Source organism: Pecten maximus, chromosome 17 (genome assembly GCF_902652985.1).
Source record: "Pecten maximus chromosome 17, xPecMax1.1, whole genome shotgun sequence".
Taxonomy (NCBI): Eukaryota; Metazoa; Mollusca; class Bivalvia; order Pectinida; family Pectinidae; genus Pecten; species Pecten maximus.
Window position 1 is genome coordinate 6,240,453 of NC_047031.1, and position 21,877 is coordinate 6,262,329.

Genomic DNA, 21,877 nt, shown 5'->3' on the forward strand with positions numbered 1-21,877 from the left:
TAGCAGAATATACTAACCAATATTTTCAGTTATTATCAAAATATATGCATCTAAGAGGTCCACTATAGTCTTCCGATTTGGACACAACATTTGAATGATCATACGCTCACAAATAATTTGCGGTTTTAGCTAAAATATTGAATTCAATTTTCTTGGTGAGGTACATTGTTTTGGCAGGAGACGACCACAAGCAGTTAACATAAAAGAAACTTTCCGTATAAGTTTTAATACTGTTTTACAAACCTTTCGCTTCTCCGGCATCCTTGTTTTTTCCATCGTTGCCTTCATCTGCAAATTTGTATTGCCATGTTATTAAACACATAATCAGACATGTTAGATACCTGTTTCATAAAATCCATTGTTCATTTAAAAAATAAATAAATGTCGAATTCATCACAAATTTTCAATAATATATTTGATTTGAAAATGAAAGTTCACACCCCCATCCCCCACCCCCACCCCCTATTGCGATAAAATTAATATATTTATGTCAGATCATTGAAGATTACGTATCTCACTCTTGAATCAGCATCATGTTCACTTAGGTCATTTGTAAGTACAATACCTTCTGCATTTAGCTTTTCCACCAAGAAGGCAATGATGCCTATCAAGAATGCTCCTCCGAAAACGACACTATACACTTTAGCCAGCAAAACACCTACCGAAGTCTCATTAGCTGTTGAAACAAACAAGAAAGGCATTGAACTTAAAATAGTTACAAACTCACAATATTAAAGTTGATGAATTAATATTATTAACTGAGATAAATCATAAAATCATGTTTGAAAAAATGCACCGCATGTCCGAACAAAATACGCCCGTCGAATGTCATATATTGTTATGATGGATGATTGATATGTCCTGAGCCTCGTATTGAAGGAGGTACTCACTTATCTTCATTTAAAGTCCTACTATTATCTGACTATATAGGGCCGTGTACCCAAGGACTGGTCTCATTTCGTTAGTCTACATCGACGAGGTAGCACTCTAAAGTGATTAAGACAAGCGGCGTTTGCAAAATGGAAAAAGAGCAATGAGTCAGTATTTAAATACAAAAGGTTTAACACCTAAGGATATATATAATGGTATAGTAGCAACACATTGGAAAGACGCCCCTTCATATGCTACAGTGTAAAGGTGGGTGGCGGAATGTAAGCGCGGCCGACAGGGAAGGCGTGTCAATATTGCAACCCCAGAAATGATCAAGTAAGTTAATAACTTAAAGTTATGACTAACAGATGAGTCACAGAAGGCTGTATAGCCAGAGGAGTTGACCGACGATCTTGAAACGAGAAAGCTCTCCCTAAAGGTGCGTCATGGTTGCCAATCACGATTGTGGCTTTGGAATGATCAGCCTTTCATCTATTTCCAATAGCTATTTCAGGCATCAACTTTCGGTCCAATCATGACTTCTTACATGCAGTGGATGACTTTCTGAACAGCCAAGAAAAGAAGTTTTTTAAAAGTGGCTTGAGGCCCTTAAAAACTGCTGGTAAAAATTATAGATACTGAAGAGGATTGTGTTGAAAAATAATGCAAAGTGTCTAGCGGCAAATTGAGGCCCATAACCTATCAATAAAATATCTTGTTTGAAAGGTCACCTTAAGAGTGGCTTTCTGTCAATCTCACTTTTCACTACAAAGTCAATATTTGATTTTTCTGACAGTTTGAGAAAAACATCAGAATTTGACAGCAATAACGTTTTGAAAAATAGTTGAATCAATTTTTTTTTTCGGAGGAAAATAACTTTGTATCATGTCTTTAATGCATTCTATGTGTCAATAAAATCGGTCAAATGAATATCCCTAGAGAGAACTAAATAACTGAAATAAACAAAGGGCAACAACTTTTGGAAAATAATATAATCAAAAGTCTTTTCAAACAAACATAACATTATATTGGTATAACGAAGCCACCGAAGTTTCAATGAAATCAGTAACAAAATGTAGGAGTCTCCAAAAAAAAAAAAAAAATGATTAATGAAATAAATCAAGGGAAATAACTTTTGCAAAAAACAGATCATCATTCTTTTTCGGGGAAGCATCTTTTCGTGATCATAACGCATTCTAAGCTTCGAAGAGATCGGTTGAAAAAGATATTGCCCTCAAAATCAAATACTGGAATAAACAAGAGCATTAACCTTTGCAAAAATCGTCGAATCACAATTGTGACACACAACAAAATTGATTCCGTTCATTATGACTTGAAAAACATGTTTTTGTATCTGCTGAACAGAATGGACCCAGAACAGGTTAATCGGATTTAATCTTTTCAGTTTTCCTTCTTTTAGTTTCCTAATCTTTAAACTTTTCTTACTCAACGAAATGGATAGATGGCGCAGACTGTCAGTAACTCTGAGGTATCCAGTGATGGTTGTGTTCTCGAGAGTGGCTAGGTCAGGTGACCCTTAAGCCAATCGGTGCTTTAGGTTAAAACGCGCCGCGAAGAAACTCACAGTTTCAAGATTAAGACCAATGACATTACTCCTTAGAAACAAGTACACTGGTTTGGTAAGACAGATATAACGAACTTCAACGATGTGTAATAATTACCGTATGTCATGAAACATATAGAGCCTGGTTTGGTTAAGTTTGGTTTATTTTGCTTAATGTCCTATTAACAGCCAAGGTCATTTAAGGACGTGCCAGGTTTTGGAGGTGGAGGAAAGCCGGAGTACCAGGTGAAAAAACACTGTCCTACAATCAGTACCAGGTCACTGCCCCACGGGTTTTGAACTCGCGACCTAGAAGTGGAGGGCTAGTGATGAAGTGTCGGGACACCTTAACCACTCGGCAACCGTAAAACCGGATAAAATTAATAGTATGAATAGAAAATTAAATTAAAATCACACCGTTGTTATATTTCTGTTGATTGTTCATTGCATGTAACCTGTTGCTTTAATGAAATGATACTGGTATATAAATGTATAGTGATCAATTACAGTGATGATAGGCTTAAAAGCCGATGTGGGCAGAAAATACTTCACATCCAAATTGTATTTGTTTTTTTTTTTGTTTTTTTTTAATGCCATTTTCCTCCATCGCCTCAAAAATTCCATACTTTAAGCTTCTAGCTTCGCTTACGAGTCATAGCTGGACGATATAGCTTTATGGTGCCTATCATAACATCAATTACTCGCCCTAAAAGGACAAAACAGGTGTTTTATGAAAAATTTTGACGATCGCTAGAACAAAAGAACTATATATAAAATATATATAAAATATGATATCTCTAGCATCGCTAACGAGTCATAGAAAGATAAAACAAATGTATGATGTCCCTTGCACCACTGACAAGTCCTAGAAGGGCAAAATAGCTGAATTATGCTCTTTCCATCAAATCGATCAGTAAAATCAATTTCAAATAAACACTTAATTTATGTTATATTTTCTATATCATATCTATAAAATTAAATGTCAGTTTCCAAACCACACGCCATTGCGGTTTTTTTCCGGACTCTGATAAGGTCTATCATGGAAAATTAAACTACAAATGTTCATGTATTATATAATCTGGGGTGATTTTCAATCCTGTTGCAGACTCTTTGAAACTCTGAAATATTTTTGTCTCAAAAATAAGCCCATGCTTGTTATTCTAATGACTGAATATGTTTTGCCTTAAAACACCAGCATGTACATGCATTCATCAATATGCAAAGCCCAATGCCTTCGTCATCCCTTGTATTCCCCAACATATAAATCGTCCTTCGCGGGTTTACATCTACCTCATACCTTTAATAGATTAATAATTTATTTCTAACTACTTCATGCCTGTTTTTCATTGTATTTCAGGTATTCTACGGTAATGCTTACGATATTCATTATGTCATACTCACACACGACTTTTAACGTAAATTCATCACTTTCCTCTGAGCTCAAGCCGGTGACTCCATGTCCGATCTCTTTAATCATGCATGTATATTTGTAATAGTTGTCCTTCGTGTTTACTGGATTGATAACGAGACTAAGACCTTTGAACAAGAACCTTCTGTCTGAAACCGAGGTCGTGTTGACTTTCCAGGTCGACGTGAAAGCCAGTCCATGGTTGTCAGGCTTACTTCGTGAAATGGATGAACACGTAAGTGTTACAGATCTGCCAACCTCTGTGGTATTAGGTGAGGCAGTAATAATTGGCTTTTGTGGTTTGTCTGAAAATTGAGGAACACAAAATATCAATACAAAGGTTCTCACTGGTGTCGGTATACAAAAGTTTGAGATCGAAATGGGTTCCTAATAGCTGTTTCTCCCAATCTACTCCGTAGTTGTAAATATACGACTTTATACCGCAAATGTTTGTGGGTTTTTTTTAAATACATATACCTATTATATTTGAATAAAATGAGTATCACACTGATGGAATATTCCGTTTTATTTAAAACTATAGGAATCTTTCGGTGGAAGAAACCAGAAGGAACAATGTCAATATCTTCATTCTTATGACAATACAATAATTGCCATGGGTTCTTTTAAATTCAAGCCTGTGAGAAAGGCTGTTGTCTCTATGTTGCATCCATGAAATTATAAACATCATATGAAAGGAATAGAACGGAAGCAGAATACGAGGAAAGGATGGGCTACTTGGAGATAATATATATTGCAAAAGAAAGGTGCAGAATAAAAAAAGAGAGATTGATATCTTTTGATAAAACTGAAGATATCTGTCATTTGACCAACTTTTGGAAGATCAGCATTATAAGTGCCACCGATATTATGCGGCCATATTGACCAATCAGCTGGATAAATTACATTATAAGTAGATAACTTTTAGTAAAACTCTCATGATAGACTATCACTCGGGAAGATAAGGTAAAACTTAACCACACACCACTTTAAAAAGACTTTTAAAGGCGGATTTAGTGCGTATGACATCCAAAAGAGCCAGCAAGGACCACAGGACAAATGAACTAATCCTATGTGGTCAGGCAAATTTAAAAATAAATCGAAGTTCATTAAGTCCTGTTAGTGAGCATTGTTGTTAAATACAGAAAGGGTAACCAAACATCTGGCTAGGACAATTTGAGAACATTTCGAAATAAAAAAGTGCATTAAATACTGAGAAAATCATAATGCGAAAGCACCAACCATTTAATTTACAATTGACAAAGTGGTAGAAATAGATTTAGGAACTGATTGCAAATAATAATGAAACCTACGTAGCGATTTTGAGAATACGATTGTATATATGTTTTCTGTAAGATCCTAAATGAAAATTGCTGGGGCTCCGTGACCTAATTTATATCAACTTCCTAATGAGTTCTCAATGTAGATTATTTTTATCGTGAGATAAAATATAATGCTGAAAATAGGTGCATGGACATGTATCAGAACAAATGCCAAGAACATACTGCAGCAGTCTGTGTATCCTCTAACCCTTTTACCCCTCCCCACCCCAGCAGCCTGTGCATCCTCATCTGTAATTATATTCGACCTTTTGGTTCAGAAATCATTGATACTAATAAGTCTTAACATGAGAAGGTTATACATTCCTGGTATAGTCATGTTAACATTGTTTCGAAAGAAAACAAGAAATCCAAAGGGGATTTTGTCACCCACCTTTGATTTGTTTTGTATAACGTCCTGTCAAAATCCAGGACCATTTAAAGACGTGCCAGGTATTGAAGGTTGAAAAAACCGGAGAAATCGGAGGAAAACCACCGACCTACGTTCACTACCAGGCAAGTGTCCCTAGTGGGTTTCGAACTCGCGACCTAAAGGTGAAGGGCTAGTGATAAAGTGTCGGGAAACCATAATTATTCGGCTCTTTGATCCTTATTTGTAGTGTATATGGTCTTTTTACACTTAAATAATCTGATAACATGAAGAACTTACCTCACATATAAATCTTAGAGAGATACCAGAAGTAGAATTAGCCAAGCTTAACTTTAACCGTCAGCCATTTTGAATTCTGGACCAGACTCAAAATCAAATGGGAAAAACTAGGGACAAACGGGAACCTAAATGTTTAGCTAACGAAAAGAAGAACCGGTATATGAAATCTAAGAGATATTTAAGAAGTTATTTTTGTGACTTATCAATCATGATACCAAACTTCAACTGTCAACATATCCACCTCCATTTTTGCTGGGCTACCGGAAGCAAAAACACTGGTATAAAAGTATTTTGTTATATTTGATTTGTTTTTCTTGAATCCTAAATATCTTCCTCCACTAGAACTAGAACAAGGACAAAGCCAGATATCACCTTTGTCCTTGACCTTTGGTAAAAAATTCTTTATCTTTGCTTCATATTGTCTTACCAAAATGTTTATCAGTGGTAACATACTAAATGTGACCTTGGCCTCTGACCCAGTGACTATGATCTCAGACACCATGACCTTGGACTTTGATAAGTTGACCCTTCCTCATGCAATAACCGAATTTGCAACAATATAAAGATTGGCCTTTTGTCAGCTGATTCCTTGTTTAATTCCCATCTATTTTGTTTCAAAATGTCTTAACAAAATATTCATCAGTAAAAAATATCAATGTGTCCTTGATATTTGACACAATGACGACGTCTTTTAGAAAGCTTGCTCCTTGTTGAATTCTGACCAACTTTAAATTATAACATTATAAGGAAATGACCATAACTGATAAGATACTAAATGTAACCGTGACTTTTGACACATGACCTTGATCTTCAGTAAGCGGACCCCCTGTTTAATTCTGAGCTACTAAGATTGATAGTGACATGACAGAAATGCATTGTTGAAAAAAAAATACAAAAGACATCGACTTTTGACAAAGTGACATTGACCTTTGACATAGTGCCCTTACCTTTATTTAATCGACTCCTTCAATTTTCATCAATATTTTTCATAGTGTCATAAAAGACTGTTTATCAGTAAATATACTAAATTTGACCATTTGCATTTGACATTGATTTTGACAGTTGAGTTCCTATATAATTTTTGCCAACTTTGCTTCAAAATGACATTACAAAATGTTTATAGGTGTAAAAATACAAAATTTGACTTTAAAATTTGAGATGATGACATAGACTTCAATCCCTGTGTAATTATCAAATGCCTCTTTATTTTGGTTTATCTTCGTCCTGTCATAATCAGTAATTACAAAAAAAAACTGTCTTCCATGAATAACCAAATAAGTGTGACTCACCAGTAAATATCAATAGCTATACAAATGTAACAAATATGTATGACTCACCAGTAACTACCAATAGCTGCCCTCCAAGTACATTTCCGCTTTCTGTCACTGTGTAGTAGTATCCAGCATTGGTTATTTTAACATCAACAATGGTCAAATGAACATTTGCTGGTCCTACACTAACTGTTACACCATCCTCACTAACTATGCTACCTTTTATGCCGCCATTAGTAAACGTGAAAAGAGTTTGACCATTAAACTGAATGGTTGATGTACCGGTATCTGGTGGTTTGGGAAGTGTCATTTGTGTCGCCGCACCTATCTTTTTATATTTTGCTGATGCTGTAAAACAAAAGCATGACACAACAAAGTAATATATGAACAGAAACTGTCATTTCGAGAAGGGTGTGTGTAGCAAAGGTGGCGGGAAAGTTTATTTTTCAAATACTTCATTTATTTTAGACCAATCATTGATTTCAGTCTGTATATTATATATAATCGAACATTCTCATTGGCCGATACAAAATTTTGAAGTTGATGTTCACAGTTGTTGTAATTACATATACAAAGTAATGTATTTATAATTAAGTAATTACATAATAAAAAGAATGTGTACACATGAACACATTTCACTGAGGTAATAACTCTAACCTTTTCTTATAAGCAAATTTTATTTATTAACCCAAACTTGTCAATTTATTTTTAGGGCTATTGGTAGAAAGTAATTCCACTCACAAGTATTAAGAGATATCAGTGATGAGCCAATAATGGAGTCGGCTCTAATTGTAGACACATTAAACGTGTAAGTTGTGTCAGGTTTAGGATTGTGGTACTGGTATACAGAGATATCGGCTGACATGGACTGGTTACTGATGTTATGGTTCTCTGCCTCCTGAACTTCGACGAAGTAGCTATCTATACCCTGTGACGTCATCGGAGGATTCCACGTGACTTTGATAGTGCCATTGGCCTCATACACAGCCGTAAGGTTGGTCAGAGAAAATCGTGATTGTGCTGTGGAGTAAAGTACAAATAGATTCCTAAATAACGTGTTCATATCTAAATGTCACTTAACCTCGTATTCATTGAAAAGGTAGGGAGTACGGCACTAACACTACGATCAGATTTGCTCTAACGACCGTCAGTCTATAATAACGACCGATTTCAAGATTCCCCGTGAAATTTTACTATATAACGACCCTCTGTATAGCGACGACCTGTCTAATGTGACTAACGACAGGTGATTTTGGAACGGCGGCCACTGATTTGTTTTCTATAGCGACCGAGTCAGCTGTCCTTTGGTAGTCTTTATCGGGAAACGCACATAAAACAAGGGGGTTTTCTGTTGAATCACTTATAACAATAACAATTACATGTACATGTATTGGCATATGTGTCAAAATTAGCACAATTTCCAAAGAACACGGAACAGTGTGACGTCCCCATGTGATTCGGCCATAATTGTTTCCTGATAACGCTTACGTAACCAAGGGTAAATAGCTAAAGTATAACTATGGAGATAATATTACCGTAATGATAATATAGAAATACATTATGCTATACTCACAATTCGGTGTTAGTAGGAATTCCTCACTTTTCTCAGAGGGCAAGCCAGTGTAGCTCTGTCCCACCTCGTTAGTAGTACAAGTAAACCGGTTATAGTTGTCTCCCTTTTGCACTGGGTGGATGACGAGGTTAGTGCCTTGGACGGAGAATCGGTCGTAGTTAACTTCAGTTCCGTTGAGTTTCCAAGTAGATGTCATCAACAATCCATGATTGTCGGGTTTACTTCTTGAAGAGGACATACACCCCAATGTCACAGAGCCGTCGAGAAATGGGGACTTGGGTGAGGCAGTAACAGATGGCTTTGATGGAGTATCTGAAAGTTCAAGATGGCAAGATGGAGAGCTGTATTTCAATATGAAGCGATATTGCAGGACAGGTATATAATGATTCGGAGTAAAAATTAAATCACCTTCAAGTGGTTAAAGACCATATTTACCTATTGTGAATTTAAACTACCAATAACTGTCCTCCCTGTATCAAATAAGAATGACTCACCAGTAACTAGCAGAAACTGTCCTCCAAGCATCACATAAGTATGGCTCACTAGTAACTACCAATAACTGTCAGCCAAGTATCAAATAAGTATGACTCACCAGTAACTACCAATAACTGTCCTCCAAGTATCAAGTAAGTATGACTCACCAGTAACTACCAATAACTGTCCTCCAAGTATCAAATAAGTATGACTCACCAGTAACTACAAAAGACTGTCTTCCAAGTATCAATTAAGTTTGACTCACCAGTAACTACCAATAACTGTCCTCCAAGTATCAAATAAGTATGACTCACCAGTAACTACCAATAACTGTCCTCCAAGTATCAATTTAGTTTGACTCACCAGTAACTACCAATAACTGTCCTCCAAGTATCAAATAAGTATGATTCACCAGTAACTACCAATAACTGTCCTCCAAGTATCACATAAGTATGATTCATCAGTAACTACCAATAACTGTCAGCCAAGTATCAAATAAATATGACTCACCAGTAACTACCAATAACTGTCAGCCAAGTATCAAATAAATATGACTCACCAGTAACTACCAATAACTGTCCGCCAAGAAACAAATAAGTATGATTCACCAGTAACTACCAATAACTGTCAGCCAAGTATCAAATAAATATGACTCACCAGTAACTACCAATAACTGTCAGCCAAGTATCAAATAAATATGACTCACCAGTAACTACCAATTACTGTCCTCCAAGTATCAAATAAGTATGGCTCACTAGTAACTACCAATAACTATCCTCCAAGTATCAAATAATTATGACTCACTAGTAACTACCAATAGCTGTCCTCCAAGTATCAAATAAGTATGACTCACCAGTAACTACCAATAACTGTCCGCCAAGTATCAAATAAGTATGACTCACCGGTAACTACCAATAACTGTCAGCCAAGTATCAAATAAGTATGACTCACCAGTAACTACCAATAACTGTCCTCCAAGTACATTGTCACTTCCCGTAGTGACGTAGTAGTATCCTGCATGTGTCATCCTCGTGCGTTCTATTGTCAAGTCGGCATTTGTAGATGTCAGATGGACCGCTACACCGTTCGCATTGACAGTTCTGCCGAAACGTCTTCCATCAATAAAAATGAATGGTGATGCACCATTAAACTTAATGGTAACTGTTCCGGTATCTGGCGGTCTGGGAAGTGTCAGTTTTGTCCTATTACGTCTGTTTCTATATATGGCTTCGGCTGTAAAACAAAAACATGTAAACATCGGCAATTTTGATTACTTAGGGTTTGTTTGATTTGATTTTAAGCTAAATTGAGACAATCCAACTATTGATTACTACGTTATAAATTTTTTTTTTTTTTTCGATACAACTAAATTTTACATAAATCTGAAATTGCTTGTTTGTTTGCTAGGTTTATCGTAATCAGCCAAATTTATTTTGAAGCGTGGTCTCCTTGTAGTAGTTAGTGACTACCTTACTTTGCCCGAGAGATCAGTCGCTTGTTATCCAGAGCAATTTGGGTTAAGTGTCGTGCTTGACCAAGGACACATCCCCGACAGCACAGACCGGCCCAGGTGTTTCTGTTGTCACCACCCTAAATCTAATTTTAGATTGTGACGTAATCTAGACTGAAGTCGAAGACGCTTACTCGTTCAGAACACCTAACGTTATTCTATTTATATTTTTCCTCGTGTGTTTCCATCCAAAGTGATAAATTTGTTGATACATATGTATCTTGTCCTCGTTCTATTGACATGGAATAGTTATTATGTAGGTATTCAGGGGAAACAAATCCCTGTATTTTTGGCTGTTTTTTGTGATAAGCCAAAACTCCATGCTTTAATTACGACTACGCCAAAAGGAAGGCTACACATAAAATTTCACCCAATGATGGCAGGCTGCAATTAAATATTCACCCATTTGTAACAGGCTAAAATTGGAATTTCACTCAAGGCTAGCATTCTGCAATTAAATGTTCACCCATTGATGACTGGCTAAAGTTAGAATTTCACTCAAGGCTGACAGGCTGCAATGAAATATATTTAACCATCGGTGACTGGCTACAATTACAATTTTACTCAATGATGGCAGGCTGCAATTAAATATTTACCCATCTGTAACAGGCTAAAATTAGAATTTCACTCATTGCTGACAGGCCGCAATTAAATATTTAACCATCGGTGACTGGCTACAATTAGAATTTCACTCAATGATGGCAGGCTGCAATTAAATATTTACCCATCTGTAACAGGCTAAATTGGAATTTCACTCACGGCTGACAGGCCGCAATTAAATATTCAGTCATCGGTGACTGGCTACAATTAGAATTTCACTCAATGATGGCAGGCTGCAATTAGATATTTACCCATCTGTAACAGGCTAAAATTGGAATTTCACTCATGGCTGACAGGCCGCAATTAAATATTCAGCTATCGGTGACTGGCAACAATTAGAATTTCACTCAATGATGGCAGGCTGCAATTATATATTTACCCATCTGTAACAGGCTAAAATTGGAATTTCACTCATGGCTGACAGGCTGCAATTAAATATATTCAACCATCGGTGACTGGCTACAATTAGAATTTCACTCATGGCTGACAAGCCGCAATTAAATATTCAACCATCGGTGACTGGCTACAATTAGAATTTCGCCAAAGGTTTTTCAGGCTGCAATTAAAATTAGAATTTCAAACCAAGGCTGACAGACCGAAATTAAAGTTTCACTCATGGTTGACAGGTTACAAATGAAATTATACGAACATTTAACTAGCTACGATTTAAATGATATTGTAGTTTTGTCGAGCTGGTACACCACTTAAATTTGAAAATTGAAAGCCGTATATATTTGCAGTCAGAGGACAAATTCCTGGTTGCCCATACACTTTCAGTCATAAGACAACTTCCATCCATACAAAACCTGCCGGAGATACAACTTCGGAAATAATAAAATACTGATACTAGTTAAGGGGTTATGGTACTTACCAGCATTAACAATTGTGAATGATGCGACACTGGAACGGTCGGATCTGATTGTAGATACCTTAATGATGTATGTCGAGCTTGGTTTGGGATTTTTGTACCGGTACTGATTCACATCGCCTGACAAATACTCGGTCATGCTAGAACGCCCTGCCTCCTGTACTTCGACGGAGTAGTTGTCGATCCGTAATGTGGTCGAAGGAGTCCACGTGACTTTGATGGTACCATCAGCCACATACACAGCCGTAACGTTGGATGGGGGAGATTGTGCTGAGGAATACAGATAACCAAATAGGCTGTTAATATATAAATGTCACTCGTTCAAATACTGTATTATGTTAAAATATAGTTCTATTACATAGCATTAACTCTTATCAGAGTTAGAAGCAAAACTGCTAAGATCGACGGCATCTTCACCGTTAACACACAAGGGTTTGTTAAAGATCTGTTTGTTTGTTGGTTTTTTTGTTGGTTTTTTTTTTGGAAATACCAATGGTCTTTTGACTTTGCATTGATCGGCGGGGGCCGCTGTGGCCGAGTGGCCGAGTGGTTAAGTTATCTAGACAGTTTATCACTAGCTCTCCACCTCTGGGTTGCGAGTTCGAAACTAAAGTGGGGGCAGTTGCCAGGTACTGACCGTAGGCAGGTGATTTTTGTCCGTGTTTCCAGCTTTCCTGTTTAACTTATATTCAGGAAAGCATAACAGAATTTAAGAATATTTCCTTAGCTAAAAAAAATCCTATAATGATTTCCTGTAGGAAATTGTAAGTGATGGAAAAGGATAAAATAGGGGACAGGAAAATTTGACTTTTCGATCGCCGTAATGACCAAGCCTCAGTTCCATCAATTCCCCTTTACTTAAGGAAAACTCCTTAAATTATAGTTTCGCATTTAAAAGCGTTATGGAATTGAAGGAAATTTCTATAGGCTCAGATTGTTTCTTCACATCCACCAATTCTTCCCTATTGAAATTTTAAGTTAAGAAATATCCTGGAAATTTGAGGATTAAAGCAGTTGAGGAAACAAATGTCGATACTTTTCTTATCATTTTACATTCATAACGACACTTTAATCTCTATAACTACTGCCCATGGCTTTATTCTTAACTTTTCAAATTTTGCTTAATCGCACGTTAAAATTTAGTTTGACTGTGTTAGTCATTTCAATCAGCCACCACATGAGCAATTTATCAAAAAAAATAATGATAAATCGCTTTCGATGTTTCCTTTGTTTATTTAATATGGCGCGAATTATTGCTACATTTTTTGTTTATATGACACCGAAACGTTTCCCAGGCGAACATTACGGGACAGTATATTACACGTAGAAAAAAATTATGAAAGGAACAGAAGTTGATTCTTGAACACATAGGAGTAATGATCTCTGTTTTGCTCCCTCTAGTCATATCAAATATTGCCCTTCACTGAAGTAATAGCTACAGAGTAAGAGACAAGAGGTCCGTTGAATTCTGCTACTTGACGTTTATAGTGATAGAGGGCCTTGGTAAGTTACCAAGCAAATGTAATTGAGAGGTAATTCCGTCCGTAAGAACAATGCAGCACCAGTAAATGGCTTTAGCAGGACCTAACCGTAAAATTAGTCGCTAAGTAATATGGATTGCTATTCTACGTATTGGATTAGTAGTATGGTAGTAACCCGCAAGACAAAATCCAAACCCAGAAGAAACAAAGTACAATTCAGGCTTTCACATTTCCGATAGAGTCTTGTCGGTTAAAGTCTCTACAACTCAGTAGCTCAAAATTTCACTGGATTTTCATGTAGTTGAGAGTTCTACCATTCGACGTTGTCACCAAATCACAGTCGATCAATAGAATGGGAAGGTGAAGTCAGTAGCGAGAAAAAGATCGAATAATTAACAAGAATATTGAGTGGACAGGAACGCCGAAAAGCAATACCAGATCAGGGAAACGCACCCATTGTAGGGATACACAGTGGACCTTCACAGCAATTAATGTCGCCATAGAAACGGGAACATTTCCTTTTGCAGTCATTGTATTGCATTCGATTGCAATGGCAGGCGTTGTAAAAGACAAGAAGGTGACAGAACTCTTCAAGCTGTAGATTATTCAGCCTAAATGTATGGCTTTTAAGAAATAGAGATCTGGAATGCACGTAAATACATGTGGTCAGCGTAACTTCGTGGTATATAATGTTGGGAATAGTTCCGCCGAAACCTTTCATAGATTAATCCGCGACGATATCCCATACGCAACACGTTCACGTTCCGGTCCGAGGGGATCGAACCCCAGTCATTGGAGATTCCCTATCTTCTCACTGGAGATCCCCCATCATTTCATTGGAGATTCCCCATTCTCTCTTTTGAGATCCCCAAAACCGACATTGGAGATCACCCAACATTCATTCGAGATCGCCCAACCTCTTCTTGGAGACCCCCTCCGTCTCATAGGAAATACCCCAATGTAACCTCTCTATCTGTTCGGTGAACTCTGTCACCCTCAAAGAAATCCCTGGTCCTCCGGTAAGACTAAGTACAGGTCCAAACCGAGACTCGAACCCGAGACTTCAGATCTCTAAAGGAACGCTCTATCTCATTCGTCCAGTTCCGCAACATCCCTCCCTCCTTTAACAAAGTATTCGACCCCAACGACACACAAGGACCCTAAACCACAGCCATGGGTAGAAAGGATGTAACGCTCAAACTATGACGTGAATCCAGGACCTCTGAAATCCGGACGGATGGTCTAACCATTTTAACTATCTGGTCGTGGTATTCAGACAAGTACAGTTCCGCAACAACGAGGACAAAGACGGTTAAATGACTCGAATAAAATACATATATGTAGATACAATGTCCTTACTTTGACATTTAATAGTCCGCTGGTTAAGTAACTCGGAATGTTATACCCATAATTGTATGACGTAACAGACGTGGATATAGTGTCAAAAGAAGATTATTTGTTGAAGGCGTTTTGGAATCATCCCCTCATACGTCAGTGACATCTCGTACAAGAATTCGCTTGCCTTATGTTCTATACTTTTAGGGAGTCGCCATGCTTTGGCTAAGATTGCTCTTTTTCACAGTAGGCTGGTAATATATTATTATATATATATGGTATAACTACATTTTTATAACCATCCAAATGTGTACATGTAAACCATTGTGGAACTCTCCAGTAAATAAGTATGTACAAAGTTTGCAAAGAAAAGAAAATGGTTGCTGTCTGACTTCTGACTGGCAAGCGCAGACTTAATGTGATGCAAATACAATGCGATATCAACATTTGATAAGAGGCCCATGGGCCTTGACAGTCACCTGAGATTTGAAATATTTCAGTTAATTTAATTGACACTTTTGGGCCCCGCCAATGAGTCCCTAGGGGTTAGCCAGGGCCAACATATGAATATTATCAAACTTTCATCCCATGCTGTAAAACTTTCATCCCATGCTGTAAATGTTAACCAAGTTAGAACGAATTCCAATAACAAGAGGCCCATGGGCCTTAACGGTCACCTGAGATGCATATTATCAAACTATCATTCCATGCTGAAAATGTTAACCAGAATGAATTCCAATAGAAATCAAAACAAATCAGTCAAAAATGTGATTTCCCTATATAAACTATAGTAAAAAATTACCCCCTCCACAGTGGCAAACTTGTGACCCCAGGGTCATGAAATTCACAATTTCAATAAAACACCATACGACCCATCAAACTATAAAGAGTATTTGATTCCATCTTATTTCAGTCTTGAGAAGAAGATTTTTGAAATTTCAGTCAATTTGACCCTTTTTAGTCCCATCCATCAGCCCCGGGGGGGTCAGTCAGAGCCAACATGTGCATGCCATCAAACTGTCATCCCTTGCTGACAATGTTTACAAAATTAGAATGAATTCCAATAGAAATAAAATAAATTAAAGTCAAAATTGTTATTTCCCTATATAAACTATAGTAAAGTTTAGCCCCTCAGGCCCCTGGGGGGTGGGGACCATATAATTTACAATTTTGGTTGACCTTTAGCCATAGAAGCTTCCTGCTAAATTTCATAGAATTTGGTTTGTGGGTTTTGGAGAAGAAGTCGAAAATGTAAATTGTTTACGGACGCACGACGGACGACGCACGACGACGGACTAAAGGGGATTAGAATAGGTCACTTGAGACTTTGTCTCAGGTGACCTAAAATTCAAACACATCAGTCAAAAATGTGATTTCCCTATATAAACTACACCAATTTGACCCTTTTTAGCCCCGCCCATCAGCCCCTGTGTTCAGTCAAGGCCAACATGTGCATACCATAAAACTACCATCCCAAGCTGATAATGTTAACCAAATCGTAATGAATTCCAATAGAAATAGAATAAATCATAGTCAAAATGTGATTTCCCTTTATATACTAAAGTAACGTTTACCCTCTCCCCAGGGGCAAACTTGAGACCCCAGGTCTATGAAATTCACAATTTCAGTAAAGCACCTTTAGACCCTTCCAACTATAAAGAGTATTTTATTCCACCTTATTTCGGTCTTGAGAAGAAGATTTTTAAAATTTCAGTCAATTTGGCCCTTTTTAGCCGCGCCCATCAGCCCCTCGGGGTCAGTCAGGGCCAACATGTGCATGCCATTAAACTGTCATCCTATGCTGACGATGTTTACCAAATTAGAATGAATTCCAATTGAAAGAAACAAATAAAAGTCAAAAATGTAATTTCCCTATATAAACTATAGTAAAGTTTACCCCCTCCCCAGGAGCAAACGTTCGACCCCTGGATCATGAAATTTACAATTTTGGTAAAGCACCTTAAGACCCTTCCATACATAAAGATTGTTTGATTCAACCATATCTGAGAGTAGAGAAGAACATTTTTTAAGTTTTGGTCAATTTGGCCCGTTTTAGCCCCGCCCCTCAGGCCCCAGGGGTGGGACAATATAATTTACAATTTTGTTTGACCTTAAGCCATAGATGCTTCCTGTCAAATTTCAATGCATTTGGTTTAGGGGTTTTGGAGAAGAAGTCGAAAATGTAAATTGTTTACGGACGCACGACGCACGACGACGGACAAAAGGGGATTAGAATAGGTCACTTGAGACTTTGTCTCAGGTGACCTAATAAAATATCTAAACACTTACCTTTACAATACGTCAAAAACGCCAACACTACAGCAAACTGTAGGTATCGGACCGCCATGTCGGTCTGAACTTCAAATCAATTTGTGCTGTACAAGGAAGTATGATCATGATCACCACAGCCCTAAACAGGTCAAAGGTCGCCTACAGCCTCTAAAATCACTTGCCTGTACAGGTCAAAAGTCATCAACAGCCTCTCATGTCACTATTCTGTGCAGGTCAAAGGTCACTCTCATCCGCCCACTTCTGCATGGGTTGTGTACTAGTACGAAGAAGATTAACCATGGCCGACATCCTCATTCGGTAGACCATGGCTATAACTGAACCAGTCTACATGTTGAATTGACGTATATATTTTTTTTCTAATTATAGTACACATTATAAACTTATATAGCATTATCTAACATACATCAATAGTCAGCTATACCGAGTAACATATCTACCTTATCATCCAGAAAATAGTTAAGCATTGAACTTTTACCGAACGAAAGTATACAGTTCTTTTCTTGTATGTGACCAATTCCGTCAATCATGACGATTATATAGGTAAATGTCAAATGCATGAAGTGTGACAGATAAGTAAAAAAGGTCATAGTTCAAATATTTATTGTTCACAATCTCAAACAAAAGGGACGTTAAAAGGCGTTTTTATTTTCCGCTCTCAACAAAACACTGACGTCATCAAGATCAAATCCCAGAACAGAAACAACAAGCATACAGAACTGTTGATAATCTTTTCATTATTATAATTTGTTAATGAAAATGCCGTTTTTTTGCTCATTGGTTTAAATTCTACAAGAGCAAATACCAGAACTGCCTATTTTGTTCGCCTGATCAGAAACAACACACATACAGAATATATATTGGCAAATGCCGTTTTCGCTCATTGGTTTTTAATTCAAAAGCTATGCTGCTTTTTTCAAACATGACGAACATCGTCTGAAATATCGTACGAATCTCAAAGGAATGATTTATAAAGAAACCTCGATGATTATCATCGAAGCCAGGTCATCAAATTATTTTAGAAGGCAAACAAGTTTTAACTAAGGGAGGCTCCTGACAGCGACTGTGAATTGCAGGTAAGTAAACAATAGAAATTTCGCTAGCTGTATCTCTGCATTTACATAATGAATTTATGTTGTAGTATACGATATGGCATATATACTATATTAGCGAAATGATATATTAATACATGACAACCATCCATACATCTATCTATTTATTTTCTCTCTACCAGGACAAACACAATTGAAGTGGAGAGATCTATTCCGAGTAATTGCTCCCAACAGCATCCTGTTTTGATATACAGGAAAACATTGTGTACTATCTGGTTGTAACATCAGGCATAACATATACTGATTTTAAACTCGATCATGTGGACGATACAGTGTAAATCTCGAGTATTTATTGCGAATTCCAAAGTCACAGAGATTGTGTTTCTACCTTGTTTAAACTGGTCTATTAAGTTAAGTTAAGCTTATTTTCCGATATAGGATCAAACAAGATCCTCTTTACCGGTCTCAAAAACGTGAAATTTAAATATTTGAAATATAAATAATTATGAAATTACTTGTATTATTAATGTATCTCAGATCTATAATTGTATAGGAGTTCCTGGTTCTCCCAGTGCTAATCCAGTCTATTTTTAAATGAATTTACATTTCGCGCTAAAACTACATTTTCAGGAAGATTGTTCCATATGTTTACAAGGCGAAGAAATTCTTGCGAACACCTACTCTAGTGGAAACAATTTCAACGTGTGACCTCTTATTTCCTGTCTTTGTGAGTAGTCTTTCCACATCTTGACAAAATCCATTGCACAATCATCGTAAATACTGTGTGTTACCTTGTATACTTCAATCATGTCGCCTCTTTGTCTTCTGTAACTAAGAGTTTGCAATTTGAGCTTCTTTAGTCGATCCGGATATGATAACTCGCGAAATCCAGGTATATGTTTCGTAGCCCTCCTTTGCACTGCCTCAATCATATCGATATATTTAAGTTTGAAGGGATGCCATACAGTATTTGCTGAACGCGTACTAGCGTTTTGTATAGCAGTGAAAAACCATTTTCGTTTAGAAATTGAAAAGATCGCCTTATGACTGCACACACAGAGTTTGCTTTCTTTACTTGGCTACTAACTTGATCTTTAAATGCCAGAAATCTGTCTACTATTAGTCCTATGTCCTTTTCCTTTTCCACTTCTTGTAAAGGTTTGCCCTCTATGTGGTATGATCTTTCTCCACATGGTCGGCCTATGTGCATAGATTTGCACTTTAAGGGATGAAATTTTAAGAGCCATTTATTGCTCCAATTTGAAAGTTTGTTCATTTCTAATCTCGCTGTAAGAATGTATAGAACCCAGCGCTATATCTAAGAGCGATAGTGCTATATTTATAGAATTTATTACTATGTTTATAGAAGTTAGCCCTATATCTCAGAGCGATAGTGTTATATTTATAGAAAATATTACTATGTTTATAGATTTTTGGTTTGTTTTTGTTTAACGTCCTATTAACAGCCAGGTTTTGGAGGTGGAGGAAAGCCGGAGTACCCGGAGACAAACCACCGGCCAACGGTCAGTACCTGGCAACTGCCCCACGTAGGTTTCGAACTCGAAACCCAGAGGTGGAGGGCTAGTGTTAACGTGTCGGGACAACTTAACCACTCGACCACCGCGGCCCCGTATGTTTATAGGAGGTAATGCTATATCTAAAAGCGATAGTACTATATTTATAGGAATTGTTTTTCTGTTTATAGAAGGTAGTGCTATTTCTAAAAGCGATAGTGCTATATCTATAGGAAATATTACTATGTTTATAGGAGGTAATGCTATATCTAAAAGCGATAATGCTATATTCATAGGAGGTAGAATTATATTTATAAGCGAAAGCGCTAGATAGGAGGTAGCGTTATATCTTATAAGAGGCAATGCAATATTTAAAGGGGGTATTACTTTATTCATAGGAGGGCAACGCTAAACATCTATAGAAGACAGCGCTATATTTATAGGAAGTAGTGCTATATTTATAGGAAGTAGTGTTATATTTATAGGAGGTAGGGGTATATTTGTATGAGATAGTGCTATATTCATATAAGGCAGCGCTATATTTATAGGAGGTAGTGCTTTACTTGTTATTTACAGGAGGTATAACTTGATTCATAGGAGGCAACGCTAAACATCTATAGAAGACAGCGCTATATTTATAGGAGATAAAGCTTCATTTACAGGATAATGTGTTTTATTACATTTTTACCAGTGAAATATCAAAAATTATTCATTCTATAAAAGTGCTGATTTGCTAATCAACTTAATGATAAGAAAATCCCAAAATAATTGACCAATCAGAAATATGTCATGTGTCAGCACCTGGACAGGGGGAACTACTTTTTTTTTTATGCAAACTTTCGCTGTAGGCCTAGTTAGCATACGGGGTAGGTTTTTCGTTGATAAAAAATGTAATAAACAGGATATCTAACAGTGCGCACTCGTGAAAAATATCAAAGTATTAGCCACACGAGTGAAATATATTTGGTATTACTGAAGACACTATTAGATATCCTCTATTTATTCAAAGGTGGAAGCGTTATATTGATAAGAAGTAATGCTTTATCTATAGTAGGTAATGTTATATATATAGGAAGTAGATGTCAGAGGTAAATTAAAAGGGGGTTGCGCAATTTTCATAGGAGGTAGCGTTATCGTTGTCGATCATAAATTCCAGCATTCTCAATATTTCATCTTCCCATAGCTTTATGAAGGTCCCTATAATAAGTTACTTCTGGGTCCTTGTTAGAAGCTAGGTGACTGACACCGCCATCAGTTACATTCTTGGCCCCTATTAGAAGCTACATGACCACATCCTGGTAGAACTTACTTAAGCGTCCCTTGGTAAAAGCTACATGGGCGACACCTACAAAACGTTACATTAGCGCCCTTTGGTAAAAGCTTCGTGAGCGCCCCCTTGAAGAAGCAACTTTGCAATCCTGTCAGAAGATGCATCTAGGCGACTAATATCAGATATTAAATGGGCGTCCCCTGGTGGAAGCTATATATACGACTAATATCAGATATTACACGGGCGCCCCCTGGTGGAAGCTATATATAGGCGACTAATATAAGATTTTACATGGGCGTCCCCTGGTGGAAGCTATATAGGCGACTTCAATTAGATATCGCATGGGCGCCCCCTGGTGGAAGCTATATAGGCGACTAATATAAGATTTTACACGGGCGCCTCCTTGTGGAAGCTATATAGGCGACTAATATCAGATTTTACACGGGCGCCTCCTGGTGGAAGCTATATAGGCGACTTCAATTAGATATCGCATGGGCGCCCCCGATGGAATCTATATAGGCGACTAATATCAGATTTTACACGGGCGCCTCCTGGTGGAAGCTATATAGGCGACTTCAATTAGATATCGCATGGGCGCCCCCTGATGGAATCTATACAGGCGACTAATATCAGATTTTACATGGGCGCCCCCTGGTGGAAGCTACAGGACCGCCCATTAGTGTGATATCATTTTATGACTGAATATGAAGAATCTCCCAAATGTATTTACATGTGTCACAGCAGATCTCAAGAGCCTTGTCATATAGGTAGGTTAGTTTCCATATACATTATCACATAATGTGTATATATTG

General features: G+C 37.3%; 1 protein-coding gene across 1 annotated transcript; it reads right to left on the reverse strand.

The window, feature by feature from the left end:
* Positions 1–6,149: 6,149 nt before the first annotated feature.
* LOC117315854 lies at positions 6,150–17,287 on the reverse strand. Its single transcript, XM_033870258.1, has 7 exons — positions 17,230–17,287; positions 12,128–12,394; positions 10,098–10,379; positions 8,673–8,984; positions 7,841–8,119; positions 7,166–7,447; positions 6,150–6,172 (listed from the first exon to the last, which is right to left on the reverse strand). The coding sequence occupies exons 1-7, from the start codon at positions 17,285–17,287 to the stop codon at positions 6,150–6,152; spliced, it is 1,503 nt and encodes a 500-aa protein (XP_033726149.1).
* Between the last annotated feature and the right edge of the window lie 4,590 nt (positions 17,288–21,877).